We start from the raw sequence: 16,866 nt of genomic DNA on the forward strand, positions 1-16,866 counted from the left end.
GCTGTGTATGTTTAGATTTGTGGACTAGCAAATGTCTCACCAATTACTGAAGATTGGTTGTCATCTTCAGGTTGGAATAGTTGCAATTCTATTCTAGGTGTCTAGAATTTTCAGGCATTTTAATTAGAAAGTTGTCGTTAACTCACTTTACTTACTATTTTTGAATAAGAAGTATTGACCATCCCTTAGCATGTTACTGAAACATAGACTAGAGATTAAGAAACTATTAATCCTCCATGAGACAAGTGAAGATACAAAGGCAGCTGCTTTTCCACTGCTTGGGAACATCTTTAGGAAAACAAAGGCTTTGCCTAAAATGTAATACATTGTTATATATCATGATGTATAATAATTAAAAATAAAAGTACAGAGTATTTTTGCAGCTTTTATGTGTGATCCTGTCATACTTCATTGAGGTAACTAAGTAAAATGCTTTTTTTCTGTAGCACCTGTCAGTTTGTTCTGTCAGTTTATAGGATTTCCTTGTTTCATAGAATCAGCAACAGATTCTTCAGTATACTTTTCTATGTATTTTTTTACAAATTTTATTGATTTTCTAATGTTACATTCACATATTTAAAAAGCAACGTGGTTGCTGGGTAGTAGTAATTCAATTACATACAGATATCATTAGTACAGATTTCAAATTGCTACCGTAAACATTTCCTCTTTTTCCCTTCATATATACTGTCTCTGTAAATTTAAAGACAAGTTTTATCCTATCAATCACATAGAAAATAACTTTCTTACATATATCCATAGTTTTTAGTTTACACATATTCTAATTGTTTTAACATAGTCTTTTAGACAATCAATGATTTTTCAATTTTAATTTCCACTAACATTTAGATTTAACATTTGATATTTATCATTCCCAAAATTTTCAGTATACTCCCAATTCATCTATCACCATTCCTCGCAAAATCTAATATTCAAAATACACATCCCGTTTACTTAACTTCTCACCCTCTATGTCAACTAAGGATACAATATGATATCCTTCCTTTTTCTAATTTTCAGGTTTTTTTAGTAGTAATCAAAATTTCTTTTTATTTCAGTATTTAATACTTCCTCTCTTCCTCTTTGTATCTGCTATCTCTTGCTTAAACTGATAATTTTCATTTTTAACATTCCATATAAAGCAGGGGTGTCCAAACTTTTTTCAAAGAGGGCCAGATTGGATGAAGTGAACATGCTGGAGGGCCGAACATTTTTCCGAACATTCTTTGAACAATTACAATTAAATGCAAATGAATTATTTTATGCCAAGTTAATTGCAAATGGCATACTTTTCATTTTATAACATAAGATCAACTGACAGCTGAGTTTTCACAATGTATTTTAAATAAATTTAAAAAAAAACTTACTGTGTGAGCTGTTACCAGAGAGTCTGACCTTGTCAAACTTACTTTGACAAGGTCAGACTCTCTGGTAACAGCTCACACACTTCCACCACTTCACAAATTCTGCTAGGCCAGGGCCCTACCTACCCCTGTCCAGCTCCCCACATCCCAGCCCATAAAATGGCTGTGAAACACAGAATGCGCGCACGTGTACACACACACACACACACACACACACACACACAGACACACCCGCCCTTCCCTGGACGTCGCCTTCGCCCAGGGGAGCCAGAGGGCTTCGAAGCCGGGGCAGCTCCAGCGGCAAAGAAGGCGTGCCCTCGCTGCACCAGCACAGACGCCGCGCCAAGCCCGCGGCGGGGGGAGGAGCGTGGCGGTTCGGCCAGACAGGAAAAGGTGCGGGAAGCGGCCGCCGCCTGGTAACAGTGCCCGGGCTCACAACGTGGAGGCGGCGAGCAAGCACGCGCTCAGGGCGAGGCGGCCGTGGTCCGGTGAGGGAAGAGCACCGAGGGAGTGGCTGGCTGGGCTGCGCTGCTGCCAAGCGAAGCTCGGCCGGGGTGCCTGCTCTGCTCTGCCTGGCGCCAGCTCAGAGACTCCGCCCGCCAGGCCGTTCTCCCGCTCAGCCAGGCCAGGCGCGCACCGTCAGCCTCGCTGCACCGGCACAGACGCTGCGCCAAGCCCGGGGCGGGGGGGAGGAGTGCGGCGGTTTGGCCAGGCAGGAAAAGGTGCGGGAAGCGACCGCCGCCTGGTAACGGCGCCCGGGCTCACAACGTGGAGGCGGTGTAGCGAGGCTGACGGTGCGCGCCTGGCCTGGCTGAGCGGGAGAAGGGCCTGGTGGGCGGAGTCTCTGAGCTGGCGCCAGGCAGAGCAGAGCGGGCGCCCCGGCCGAGCTTTGCTCGGCAGCAGCGCAGCCCGGCCGGCCACTCCCTCGGCGCTCTTCCCTCACTGGAACGCGGCCGCCTCACCCTGAGCGCGCGCTTGCTCGCCGCCTCCACGTTGTGAGCCCGGGCGCCGTTACCAGGCGGCGGCCACTTCCTGCACCTTTTCCTGCCTGGCCGAACCGCCACGCGCTCAGCCAGGCCAGGCGCGCACCGTCAGCCTCGCTGCACCGGCACAGACGCCGCGCCAAGCCCGGGGTGAGGGGAAGGAGCGTGGCGGTTTGGCCAGGCAGCCGGCCCTTCAACCCACCGGAGGAGCGGCAGATCGGCGCGGCCGGAGTCGGGAAAGCCACTAGAAGGGGGAGGGGATTCACCTCTCCCCGCCGGGGGGTCGCCCAGCCCGTCCCGGGAGGCTGACATTTCTGCAGCCGAAAAAGTTGTCTCGGATTCCATGGCGGAAGGTCACCCCCGGGACTCCAGCGCCAGGCAGGGCTGAGAGGGGGAGGGGGGGGAGAAAGGGAGGGAAGGAGACAGGGAGGAGAAAGGACGAATGGGGGGAGGGAGGGAAGGAGGAAGAGAGAAAGAAGGAAGGAAGGAAGGAAGGAAGAAGAGAGAATGGAGGCAAGAGAGAGGAAGAAGAAAGAGAAAAGAGAGAGAGAGAGAGAAAGAAAGAAAGAAAGAAAGAAAGAAAGAAAGAAAGAAAGAAAGAAAGAGAAAAGAAAGAAAGAAATCGGAGGCTTGGACAGACCCCGCTCCAGGCTCTGGGGCCGCCGCCACGGAATGCCCAGCCTCGGGGGGGAGTCTTCTGCAGGCGCGCCCTGGCCCCCTCCCCTCCCTCCCTCCCGCGGCCCGTCCCTAAGGCAGCGCCCGCGGGTCCCCAGACTCACAGTACGCAGAGGGCGAAGGCGCCGGCCACGCTCTCGCTGTCGCGCACCAGGAAGCTGCCGGCCCGCCCAGCCCACGCCAGCAGCTCCTCGGCCGCCACCCAGCTCAGGTCCTTGTGGTACCAGAGCGGCCAGCCCGGCACCGCCGGAGCCCCCGCGCCCGGGAGCCCCAGCGCCGCCGGAGCCGGAGCCACCGCCATGGGCAGCCGCGGCACGCAGGGAAGGTGCTCAGCGGGACGGGCGGGCAGGCCGAGACCCCCGCCGGCCACCCCCGCCTCGCCCACAGCGCCGCATGGCCCGACCGGAGACCCCCGGCCGCTCAGGGCATGCCCGACCCAGCGGCTCCTCCTCTGGGCTGCGCTCCCCTGCGCACTGGAGCCGCCCCGGGCCCCGAGCAGGCCTGGCGAAGGAGGAGGAGGAGGTGGAGGAAGCCGCGTGGAGCCCCGGAGCCTGGCTGGCAGGGTGGGGGCGGCAGCTGGGCCGGCCTGTGCTTCCTGGGGCGGCCCCTCGGCGGGGGAGGCGGGAGCAGCTCCCGAAGGGGCGGCCCTCAATCAGAAGGGAGGGCCGCATTTACATACAGCAGGGAGGGCTGTTGAGGGCCGTATTAAACCGCCCCGCAGGCCGCAAATGGCCTGCGGGCCGGACTTTGGACATGCCTGATATAGACCTATTTATTACTTTCAACAATAAGTTTTTAGCTTATCTACATTATTCACCTTTACATGACCTTTATGCACGTCAATATTCAAATTAGCTATTAGTATTTATACTACTAAATTTTAATGACCAAAATTTTTTCTTTAGTTCAGTTCATAACAATGTCTTGTGTTCAACATACACATCTTATCTATTTAAGTACATTCTGTTTCAGATTTCAATAAGATGGTTGAAACTCCATTCTTCTTGAGTCTTATTCTGGCTTTTTTCCTTTGCTAAATCATCTTCCATGTCCTTGTTTTTGGGTCATCGAACCAATCTCCTTGTAATATCATGTATATGAATTGATATTGGCAAAACCATCTGGTCGCCATTTTTTTGAGAGGACTTGTAGGTCTAGTGGGTCGTCTCTTTATTCTTCCATATCGACGTGGTTGTTCTGAATTGTTTATCTTCTCATCCAACTGTTCTTTTCCTAGATAGAGGATCTTCTGAGTTGTATAAGAAACCCTTTCCTTTTTCCAAGTTGTCAATGTCTTTTCTGGATTTTCAAATATCAATATTTGTTGAATAGTAGATTCTTCTGTCATTGTATTTGAATGTTTCATTTTTTCTATTGTATTTTGTATAGATGGTTCTTTAGTTGCTGTCAAAATTTGGGCTTTCATATCTGGGCTGTCTTCTTGTTCCTTCCCATAGCCTCTTAGTATTTCATTGGTTGTGGTAAGAATTTGGATTAGTGTTTTCAACATAGCGAGAGTTTGTTGATCTTCATCCATAAATAAATTTTGTTCCTGGTCTTCTTCCATATTGGTATTTTAAGCTTAAGGCTTTACACTGAGAAAATCCAAGAGAGAGAATTTTTTTTTCTAGGTAGGGAACACAAAGCCTTTCACAGCTGTTGTTTCAAAGTTCTCAAGGTTATGTATCTTATCTATTTCCCTGGGCAGTCAGCCAGGCCCCTTTTAAAGTTTCCCTTTGAGTCCCAAAGTTGTCTTAATCTTTTCAGTTGTTTTTTTTTCATAAGAAAGAATCCAGATTTCCGACAGAAGTAGACTATAAAAAATAAGAAATAAAAAATCTTTCAGTCCACATGCTTTGAGAAATAAAGTTCCAATTGGGATGCAGTTACTTTTTCAACATTTAAAACGCCCCTGGGTATTTAGTTGCCGCTTTTTCTGGAGGGAGGGCTAAAGTCCCCCTTCCCTCACCACAGGGGGAAGAATGCTTAGCAGCTTAAGGAGGTACAGAAAGTAATTAGGGTGTAAAAGAGGTAGATCTCACCCAGTCTCTTCCGCGCTGCTTTAAGAGTTGCCTGGTGGAAAATGTGACTTTGGCTGTTCACAGCCTAGGGACGAGCCATAATGGCCGGTCCTTTCATCTGCTGGTTTGGAGGGATCGCCAGGTCTAATGGGAGAGTTGCGGCTCTCCCGTGATCCAGTGAGTGCCCCTTCTTGCTGGTCGACTCTTCGAGGCAACTTTCGGCCCTTTTCAGGGGCCCCCAGCGATGCAAAACTGGACGGGGGAGAGGGAGCAGGTCTCCCAGCTGTCCATACCGGCTGCGTGGCAAACTGGAAGCCCATTATATTTTTCTAATTAATTAATTAATAAACCTTTATTGTCAAAGTACAACCATGTATACATTGAGATTAGCTGAGCCTCCCTTCGTGCTCCCACCCCCCAACTCACAGTGACTACAAACCTCCATCTTATTACACCATGTGAACATACTCATGTGAAGTTTCATAGAACGCAGAGGTTCCATAGAAATATGAACTTTTAAGATTAATACACAAAGCTTTACAAATTATGGCAATTTTAGAAAAATAAATTTTGTCTGATCAGAGTGATAAAAATAATAGGCTTCTCTGATTGCTGTTCCACTACCAACCCACATTAACCCTTACTTTTCATGTAATCGTTATTGCCATAATTAAAGATCTGTTGGCAGGAAAATGTTGCTTCCTTGCAGTTTCTTCCAGAAACATTGTGAATGGCAACGTCAGCCAGAAGATCTGCTGAGTGCTGGATATGATAATTTGCGAGATCTTTCATATATAAAATCATCCATATTTTGTTCCAAGTAAGGTGCTAGGTGAAAGATATAATAGAGGCAATATTTGATTTTTGAGCCTATGGATCATAAGTCAGTGAACAGAGCCCTTTGGAATGTGATGTCTACTATTTATGAATTTAATCCTTGTTCCACCAGGCTGGTTAAAGCGGGGGGAGGGGGGAGAAGCTGACTAAAAGTTTAATCTGATTGTGATCAATTCCTTATTGAGGGAAAGAGACAATCCAGTTGTTGTGAAAGAGATGCTGCTCTGTGCCCCTCCTCAAGTTGCTTCCTCCAGATTCAACAATATTTGACAGTTGTAGTCCTATATTTAACCTGTGTTGATACATTGTGTGTATTTCATTTTGAATACAATGAAGCTATTAAAATGTCTTTTTCATGTTCTTTTGTGTATAACATTATGCAGAAAATATGTAGTATCTGAAGCAGTTTAGAAATTACTAATACTAGCTAGTTCAGATTCATAATAGAACTTGAGCATATGTGAAGAAGACCCATAATGCTAATGTAGGAAAGTATTTTGGAACTGTGCTTCCATCTTTGATTATAAAAAGAAGATTGAAAATGATAAATCAGTTATAGTTTTATATACTATATACTCTTAGATACACTCTTAAGAGTCTATCAGAAGACTCAGATTTCAGTGATACAGTTCAGCATTTTGACAGTGTCTTACATTTCACAGATAAATTAATTTGCAAAAAATGTTTTCAAGAATAGCTTATTATTACTATTGATATAATTTTATTCATTCAACTTATATGCCACCCTCTTGCCTGGAGGCAATTCTAGGTGGCTTACAATAATTTAAAACAATAAAAACCTGAAAGTGTTAAGTAATAAATGGTAACCTTAAATTAATTAAAATATGAACAAAGATATGGAGGAAGGGAGCAAAATACACATGGGGGAAGTGGGGTCTTAGTCTGTTAACCATCTCCAGAATGATATGCCCCCATGATAAGAACTCAGTGCTGGGATTCAGCTGGTTTGCACCACTCTGGCCGAACTGGTAGCGAATTTTTTGTTGCCCAGGCCCAGAATGGACTTAAGGAAGTGTCATCCACATAGAGAACCGGTTGTTCACATATTTGAATCCCACCACTGTATGAACTGTGTAAGATTTGGTGTTCTAGTTTATAATTATGGAATGAGCAATCAAGTGGTAAAATGATGAATTCTGTCTGGTACTATGTTGATAACCACAGAAATAATGACTTAACACTTGGTTTACATTCCAGTTCAAACAGCGACATTCTAAAACATCCAAACACTAGTCAAATTACAAAATGAAAGAAAGCAAGAAAATAAATCAAACTGAAGGTTGGAATTAGTAGCTTGCTGAAATGTCAGTAAAGAAATAACCAATTTGACTTTTCAGACAAGGAAGTTTCTCAACCTACATATTTCAAGGGTCATGGTGTTTTAGGTGTATTAGGCTTGATAGGCAATGGGGAGCAGTTTCAGACACGTAGAAAAATAAATTAGCTATTGAAGGCAGCTTTTTCAGTGGAATTTTCAATCACTTCTACAAGCAAAAACATTTTTTTTAATTCTTTGGAATGTCTTGTTAAGTCAATTTATGAATATAATAATATATGGTGGAACGCCTGGCTGAAAAAGCAAAAGCTTAGAAAAAATAAAGCAGCACTGGCAATTCAGCTAGCTGATTCCTTCTTGACATTTGTTACATATTTATTGATAGTCAGGCTTATTTTCATAGTTAGCTGAACTGTATTTAATTACTCATTTAAATACCTGAAATTTGCCCTTGAGTATTAAAGTTCTTATCGTGTATTGAGTTGAAGGTTGACACAGCAATGTCAAAAAGTTGTATATGTGAAGAGGCCTCCAGTGTTTTCAATACATGTATAGAAAAGAGAGGATAATTGATGGGAGTAAGGCAAGTTGCCTGGAAGGTTGTATCTGCCAAGAACTTGTCCGAACTTATATATCCTTATTACAATCTAGACACTGAGTTGGAGAAGATAAGAGAAAAAGATACACATGTCAGTTTGTGATTAGAGTATTGGGAAATTAAAGTACAACTTTTTCAGACTCAGTATCGGATTCTCTTGTCATCACTATTCAAATGGAGCAACTACTCTAACATTCTTACCCCTTAACCAGGTAGGTACTGGAGTTTGTAGCATGCACCTGCAGAATGGAAAAAAGAATCTACAAACTTGGGTGAAGAATGTTGGTTTTTTTGGCCAGGTGTTTAATGTGCTTCTGGTGTGATTGCAATTTATTATTCTCTGTTTAGAGATATCTAAACTTAGAATAGTACGTTGCAATCATACCGGAAATAAAATAAAAACCACTTTATTTAAATTGCAGGGCTCATCCTTGCTTTCCTCTAACTTCAGCAGAAACACATCCCAGTAATGTTTTTTAATACTACATTCTGACGATGTGCTTTTGTCTCATCCCACAGTTGAGACATCTTTAGCTTTTCCCATTTGCAGTATACTGTATTTCCCCTCTTCTCCAATCACTAGCTTTTTATATTGTTTTTGAGGATACTGTGTAGGCCAGAGGTCCCCAAACCTTTGGGCACCAGGGACCGGTTCCGTGGAGAGAGGTTTTTCCGTGGATCGGAGGGTGCGTGGTTTTGTGTGCTGCCTGCATCTCGCGAATGGAGTTTCGGTTGGTTGTGCAGCCTGGTTGCTGGCATGCCGCGGCCTGGTACTGGTCCACGGACCGGGGGTTGGGGACCCCTGATCTAGGCCACTTCATTGACAACATGCCTGGTGATGGGATCAGATCTGCCTACCTCTTCAGGCTGTTGTAACTGACCTTCTCACCTATGGTCACTTACAACTGCCTTCTGTGGTTCTTTGAGCTTGAACTGCAAGGAGGGACCAGACTCCTAGTTTTCACAGAGGCTTCCAACTGCTCAATGCCCGATCCTGCTTTCTGAACTGTTCTGGTCTTATGCAGGTTCCCTATTTAACACCGCTTGAAAAAGTGTGTTTAAAAAACAAGACTAGCACTAGACTCTTGTGAAAGAGCAGTAGTGTTGCACAATCTGATTTAAACTGAGAAAAAGAGCTTGGTTGCTGATCAGTCATGATTGGGTACATTACGTTTTTCTGCTTCTTCTGACAACAGAAAGATTTGCATGACTAAACTTTTTTACTGGTTATCTGAGCTTGGAGGGACCATGGCATTCCCTGGCTCATTTTTATTTCATGACAATCCATGGGGTTCTTCTGGATGTTTCTGTCCACAGGGAAAGAACTGGATTCACTTACTGTTTCTGGCATACAGCATATGTCAAGAGGGGAGTTCTTTCCTTTTGGCCTGTTCCTTGTCCCTTCATTTTGTGCTCTTCCTCTATACCTGCAACCTGTCAGCTTGGTACTTTTGGATACAGGTTTAGCATTCTTTCAGAAGGCATGGCTATAGACATGGGACATCTCTTTTATGTTTCTAAGCTAGTAATTGGACAGTAGTCCTAATTGTGGTCTCTAACTGAGGACTCCCTATAGGATCAATATATAGAAAACCTAAATATTTACAATTCTCTTTCAATATGTTCTTTAAATTAACAGAACAATAAATTTATAGGCATTTTAAAATTCATGTTATTTGCAGTTTTATATTAGTTAAATTAATTTTACAGTACTAAATTTTATACTTGGCTATTATGTTTTATTACATTGTTTAATGCTTTTTCACAGAATGCATTCTTGAAGCAAAATTCTTTTGTCATTTGTAGGACAAAATCGATTAGTATTAAATCTGACAAGCCAAAGACTTTAATAGTAATGATTTTTTCTCTCAGTTGATTCACTCTAAATCAGAAATTGCAACAAGGTCAGTTAAAATTCCTGGTTACAGAGTAAATTTACTAGCCTTTCTTTGCAATGAATTAATTTCTGATTTATTCTTTATTTTCTAGACTCACACAGAATGCTGGAATTATAATGGAATCTAATCTTAATTTTGGCTTTAAATATAACTGAATTTGTTCTAATTATGAAATAGTTGTCTTATTGAAGCCCAGTAGTGTATCACAATTTCCTGCTTCTTTGAGAATATTTCAATGTTATATAAGTACATAGGTAAAGTCAAAATGAATTTAATTTCTCTAATCCCAAAGAATGTCAGTTTATTATGAGAGCAGGTTTGATAACCTGAAGACCATAAGTTCTAGTCCTACCTTAAACACAAAGCCAGTTGAATGACTCAGATTTATTCACTGTCTCACTGCCCAAGGAAGAAGGCAATGGCAAACCACCTTGACAAATCTTGCCTAAAAACTGTTTGTTCTTTTTCAGGCAGTTGCTAGGAGTAAAGACTGACTCAAAAACACATATATACACCCAAACAGTTCCAATATAATTTAAAGTAATTTGGTAAATGGTGAACATTTCTTTATACAGCAATTCTGCCAACATATATTTTTTTTAAAAGACCAGTCATTTCATTAATGGTAGATGTGCAATTTCAAAGTACCATCTGTCCTGTTTTCTGTGTGTGTGTGTGTGGGTGGGAAGGGGGTTGAAGTCAATTCTCCATCATCACCATCTTTTTCGATTTAAAGCTAAAGAAAACTGTAGATAAGAACTGTCTCCTCTTTAAATTAAAAAGTAATTACCCGTATATACTTGAGTATAAGCCGACTCGAGTATAAGCCGAGACCCCCAATTTCACCCCCAAAAACTGGGAAAAGTTGTTGACTCGAGTATAAGCCGATCCGCCGTTCTGCAAGCCTCCGCCACCGGCGGAGGCTGGATCCGCGCTCTGCAAGCCTCTGCCGCCAGCAGAGGCTCGATCCGCCATTTTGCAAGCCTGAATACACAGGAATACCCTGTGTGGCCGCGGCTCTCGGGGAAGCCCTGGCTGTCCGCTTCCTCGCTCCACGCTGCCATTCGGGGCCCGCGCGTTCCCCGGGCAAATCGCGGCGCCCAGCAGGCGAGGAAACACGCCCGCTCCAGTCGCCCCCCCTTCCCTCAGGAGACGCGAAGCAAGTGACCGCCCGGAGCTTACCGAGGACTTGCGCGCGGCCGAGGCTTCGGTGCTTCCAGGATCGCGCGCACCTCTCCCAAGCCGCCGCCGTCCGGAGACCTGCCGAAGTTTGGGGAGGTTTGGGGAGGTGCGCGCGCACCTCCCCAAACCTCCCCAAACGTCGGCAGGTCTCCGTTCCTCCGCGCAGACCTGCCGACGTTTGGGGAGGTTTGGGCGCCTCCCCAAACCTCCCCAAACGTCGGCAGGTCTCCGTTCCTCCTGCCGACGTTTGGGGAGGTTTGGGCGCCTCCCCAAACCTCCCCAGGTCTCCGTTCCTCCGCGCAGACCTGCCGACGTTTGGGGAGGTTTGGGCGCCTCCCCAAACCTCCCCAAACGTCGGCAGGTCTCCGTTCCTCCTGCCGATGTTTGGGGAGGTTTGGGCGCCTCCCCAAACCTCCCCAGGTCTCCGTTCCTCCGCGCAGACCTGCCGACGTTTGGGGAGGTTTGGGCGCCTTCCCAAACCTCCCCAAACGTCGGCAGGTCTCCGTTCCTCCTGCCGACGTTTGGGGAGGTTTGGGCGCCTCCCCAAACCTCCCCAGGTCTCCGTTCCTCCGCGCAGACCTGCCGACGTTTGGGGAGGTTTGGGCGCCTCCCCAAACGTCGGCAGGTCTGCGCGACGTTTGGGGAGGTTTGGGGAGGCGCCCAAACCTCCCCAAACGTCGGCAGGTCTCCGTTCCTCCAAACAGCCCCGGAATGCAACAGTTTGTTTCTAGGAGGCTCCAGCTTGTATCCTCAACTTTACCTCTATGAACTGCAATAATGAAACTAAGACAATTTAGGCAGCAATATCATATGAAGGCTCTGGGTCATAGGCTGCCCATTTCTATGAATAAGGAGAAGAATCACCAAGCTCCAACGGTCCTCAATACAAATTCCAAAAGGAACACAAACAGAATCACCTCTTTGGAGACAACTAGATTATTCTGGCCAGATTAAACAATATGTCCCTCTTCTTGCCCTGGTACTTCAATCTTCTGAAGGAAAGATAAGATAGAAATTTAATAAATAAATTTTACCACTTTCCTGTTCTTCTCCTTTCTAAATGCACGGCTTCAAAATATATTAGCATCTTTGAATTTGGAACCAATTTAGCTTCCTGTAGATATCTATAGAGATTCTCAGTCATCCAGGTCATTGTTATCCCAAAGATGAGTCAACTGGACTTTCTTGTTTTTCTTTGAAGACATTTCACTTCTCATCCAAGAAGCTTCTTCAGCTCTCACTGCATGGTAGGCAAGCGAAGGATTTATATTCATTGAAGAAGCTGGTCATTTGCATTCTTTTAGAGAGTTGTTGAGGCCACTTGGTTTATCTATGTCCTCAAGGTCACCTGAGTGGTGCAAATGGGTGTGGAGCCTTCTTGGAACTGCAAATGACCAGCTGTCTGCTAGGAATATAAATCCTTCACTTGCCCACCATGCAGTCAGAGCTGAAGAAGCTTCTTGGATGAGAAGTGAAACGTCTTCAAAGAAAACAAGAAAATCCAATTGCCTCTTGAAAAAGCACCTTTGGGACTTCCTGTAGATGTATTTCAATGCCAACAGCAAATTTTAATTTACCGTATATACTTGAGTATAAGCCCCAAACCTCCCCAAACGTCGCGCAGACCTGCCGACGTTTGGGGAGGCGCCCAAACCTCCCCAAACGTCGGCAGGTCTGCGCAGAGGAACGGAGACCTGGGGAGGTTTGGGGAGGCGCCCAAACCTCCCCAAACGTCGGCAGGAGGAACGGAGACCTGCCGACGTTTGGGGAGGTTTGGGGAGGCGCCCAAACCTCCCCAAACGTCGGCAGGTCTGCGCGGAGGAACGGAGACCTGGGGAGGTTTGGGGAGGCGCCCAAACCTCCCCAAACGTCGGTAGGAGGAACGGAGACCTGCCGACGTTTGGGGAGGTTTGGGGAGGCGCCCAAACCTCCCCAAACGTCGGCAGGTCTGCGCGGAGGAACGGGGACCTGGGGAGGTTTGGGGAGGCGCCCAAACCTCCCCAAACGTCGGCAGGAGGAACGGAGACCTGCCGACGTTTGGGGAGGTTTGGGGAGGCGCCCAAACCTCCCCAAACGTCGGCAGGTCTGCGCGGAGGAACGGAGACCTGCCGACGTTTGGGGAGGTTTGGGGAGGCGCCCAAACCTCCCCAAACGTCGGCAGGAGGAACGGAGACCTGCCGACGTTTGGGGAGGTTTGGGGAGGCGCCCAAACCTCCCCAAACGTCGGCAGGTCTGCACGGAGGTCCGGAGACCTGCCGACGTTTGGGGAGGTTTGGGGAGGCGCCCAAACCTCCCCAAACGTCGGCAGGTCTCCGTTCCTCCGCGCCCTGCCTGCCTGCTTCTTTCCGCTGCGGAAAGAAGCAGGCAGGCAGGGCGCGGAGGAACGGAGACCTGCCGACGTTTGGGGAGGTTTGGGGAGGTGCGCGCGCACCTCCCCAAACCTCCCCAAACTTCGGCAGGTCTCGGACGGCGGTGGCTTGGGAGAGGTGCGCGCGATCCCGGAAGCACCAAAGCCTCGGCCGCGCACAAGTCCTCGGTAAGTTTTTTTGTTGACTGGAGTATAAGCCGAAGTGGAATTTTTCAGCCCAAAAAGTGGGCTGAAAAATTCGGCTTATACTCAAGTATATACGGTAAATTAAAATTTGCTGTTGGCATTGAAATACATCTACAGGAAGTCCCAAAGGTGCTTTTTCAAGAGGCAATTGGATTTTCTTGTTTTCTTTGAAGACGTTTCACTTCTCATCCAAGAAGCTTCTTCAGCTCTGACTGCATGGTGGGCAAGTGAAGGATTTATATTCCTAGCAGACAGCTGGTCATTTGCATTCTTTGAGAGAGTTGTTGAGACCCCTTGGAGGTTTATCTGTGTCCTCTCTCAATAGAGGGGGAGGGATATGACACCATCTATCTCCAGTCTACAACACAGTCCTTTCAGCAGTTCCAAGAAGGCTCCACACCCATTTGCACCACTCAGGTGACCTTGAGGACATAGATAAACCAAGTGGCCTCAACAACTCTCTAAAAGAATGCAAATGACCAGCTTCTTCAATGAATATAAATCCTTCGCTTGCCTACCATGCAGTGAGAGCTGAAGAAGCTTCTTGGATGAGAAGTGAAATGTCTTCAAAGAAAAACAAGAAAGTCCAGTTGACTCATCTTTGGGATAACAATGACCTGGATGACTGAGAATCTCTATAGATATCTACAGGAAGCTAAATTGGTTCCAAATTCAAAGATGCTAATATATTTTGAAGCCGTGCATTTAGAAAGGAGAAAAACAGGAAAGTGGTAAAATTTATTTATTAAATTTCTATCTTATCTTTCCTTCAGAAGATTGAAGTACCAGGGCAAGAAGAGGGACATATAGCTTAATCTGGCCAGAATAATCTAGCTGTCTCCAAAGAGGTGATTCTATTTGTGTTCCTTTTGGAATTTGTATTGAGGACCGTTGGAGCTTGGTGATTCTTCTCCTTATTCATAGAAATGGGCAGCCTATGACCCAGAGCCTTCATATGATATTGCTGCCTAAATTGTCTTAGTTTCATTATTGCAGTTCATAGAGGTAAAGTTGAGGATACAAGCTGGAGCCTCCTAGAAACAAACTGTTGCATTCCGGGGCTGTTTGGAGGGGAGGCAAAAAAAAAAAGTGGAACTGCTTATGGGAAGGGAAGAATGAATCTAGTTTGCCTAGTTTGAGCTTCCCTTCGCATCCCTAAAAAGTTTAATCCCTCTGAAAAAGTCAAAAAGAAATCAATCCTGTCCCTTATTGTAATGTCACCGCCCTTTCAATAACATCAGCTGCAGCCTTCCCTGGGGGGCGGGGGGGGGAGAGAGCTGTATCCCTCCAAATTTGGGAAATTTGCATGTCCTTAATGTAAGACCAAAAGTACTGTAGGAACACTTATCCCACACAGAACATTTTGCGACCTGTCTTGACTACCATTAATTGACTACCATTAATCTTTCAGAAAATACTATTTGCCTTCTTTTCTCATAGTAATTCAGACCCAGTGGCTGCAGTGGTAAAATAATGACTTTCAATGCTTCTTTGTTTTGTTACACTGTAATCTGGTCCATAGCTAGAAATAGAAAAATGGATTTGTAGTTTCTTATGTCATTTACTGGCTTTCATGTTGATTCGGTTTAGTTGGCTTTTGTGACATCTGTTGTTTATGTAGTTTGTGTACTCCAAAGAAATAACATCCCTCTTATAATAGTCCATTATACAATTTTCAAAGGGTGAAGGAACTAACAACTATAATTAATATTTGTAATTAAGGTGAGATCAGGAATTTGTGGAAGAAAGGATGCTGTTTTCATTAACAGAATGCCTCTGATAGTGATAAAATGATGGTTGAACCAATTTTCATTTATTTTCCCTTTCCTGTACAATTGAGGGGGAAGATTTCCAGCTTAGCAGGAGAAGGGAAATAAGAAAAAAATGCTCTCCCTCCATCTTTCTCTTGATAAGACAAGAGAGTCTTCTGTGGACTCTGCTTATTGGATTCAGTCTGTGCATTTTGAAAGTTATCTTCCTACCTCTCCTCCCATCAAAAGGAGGGAGAAATGCCAAGATAATTGATAGCAGGTCAGAATGTTAATTTAATTTCTCCTGAGAAATTGACTATATATGAAGAGACAATCATAGACGTTTTGATTTCTTTCAGATCCTCCGCAACGAGATGACACAGTTGTAATAACTCTGGCATCAGTATCTGTACTGGCTGTTTTGATGGTTGTTATTTTCTTTGGATACAGGATGTTAGGAGGTAAGCTTTTATAACGTTTTGCATCTATTTTTCCTTGAGATAATGTTCACATTGCTATTATATTTGTTTTCTTTAGTTACTTACTCAGCTTTGCTATATATTTTTTTTAATATTCCACCTACCAACTCCTCAGTATGTTACAATCTGCTAGAGGGCAATTTGTTTCTCTTCTACTATTAGACATTCACAGGACAATACAGGAAAAATAACTTTTTGTCTTTAGGCATTACACTTGAACTGGAGCACCTTACATTCCAAAGTATTCTGTGACAAATAGCTCTGAATATCAGAGCAAAGGCATTGAGTACCGGACCTGAAAAAGGAAAGTTTGGACCCTTACAATATTATCATTGCCACCTATTCCTACCATAGCTTCTACCTTATTAATGCTTTCTGGCAGTTCTTAATCTTGGGTTCCAAATGTTGCACTATAATTGTCAACATCCTCATCCATCACAGCAGTAATGGATTGTAGGAATTAGTTAAATTTTATTGCTATCATAGACCTGAAAGACTGTGGAACTTTATTCTTTATTCAGCAACATGTGAGATACAGTGCCACATGCCACATTTTGAAAGAAGTTTCTTGGCTAGGTTAAATCCAGCCACCATCATCATCATTTTAGCCACTGTCTGTCCACTGCAGAATGAAGGACTCTTCTGCATGTCTCCAACCTATACGGTCCTGAGCTTTCTTTTGTCAATTGGGTCCGCAATACTTGCATTGTATTACTTCTGCTTTGTTCTTTTCTCTTCGTATGAGCTTTGAAACAAAAGGAATAGAAGTTCACAGACTCAAAATTATGGTTTCTTGTGCTCAAACAAGTCAAGTTTTGTCAATCAACAACAGATCTGATTTAAAACCACCTTATAGTTTTAACTAATATGTATGCGCTTAATTATAATTCTGGATTCAGACATCACACACAGTCTCCTGTGCAGTTTACTTATTCTGCCATGGGAAGTAAAGAGCAAAGCACTGCAGATAGCCTGAGTGAGTTGACCTATATATCTCATTCACTGTTTGGTTTATAAGTCAGAATTGCAGGACTACTGAAACAAATCAAGAAGTCTGATAACTTTGAAGGGCAGTATAATTCATATCTTCATCTTTCCTCAGGGATCCGTAAAAAAGGCCTGCATACTATGAACATGATGGAAGCAGCAGCTTTAGAACCCTCACTAGATCTGGATAGTTTGAAACTACTGGAGGTGAGTTTACCATTTACAATTTCCAGTTCAGTG

General features: G+C 44.7%; 1 protein-coding gene across 1 annotated transcript in view; it reads left to right on the top strand.

Annotated features, from left to right (window-relative positions):
- Positions 1-16,866, top strand: part of BMPR2 (bone morphogenetic protein receptor type 2) — an 87,498-nt gene that overhangs the window by 47,556 nt on the left and 23,076 nt on the right. The window contains exons 4-5 of the mRNA XM_081328201.1: positions 15,520-15,621; positions 16,742-16,833. Coding sequence (XP_081184327.1) covers positions 15,520-15,621; positions 16,742-16,833 — 194 coding nt within the window. The remainder of the gene's footprint in view (positions 1-15,519; positions 15,622-16,741; positions 16,834-16,866) is intronic.

The sequence above is a fragment of the Vipera berus genome (genome assembly GCF_964194415.1).
Source record: "Vipera berus genome assembly, chromosome: 1".
NCBI lineage: Eukaryota > Metazoa > Chordata > Lepidosauria > Squamata > Viperidae > Vipera > Vipera berus.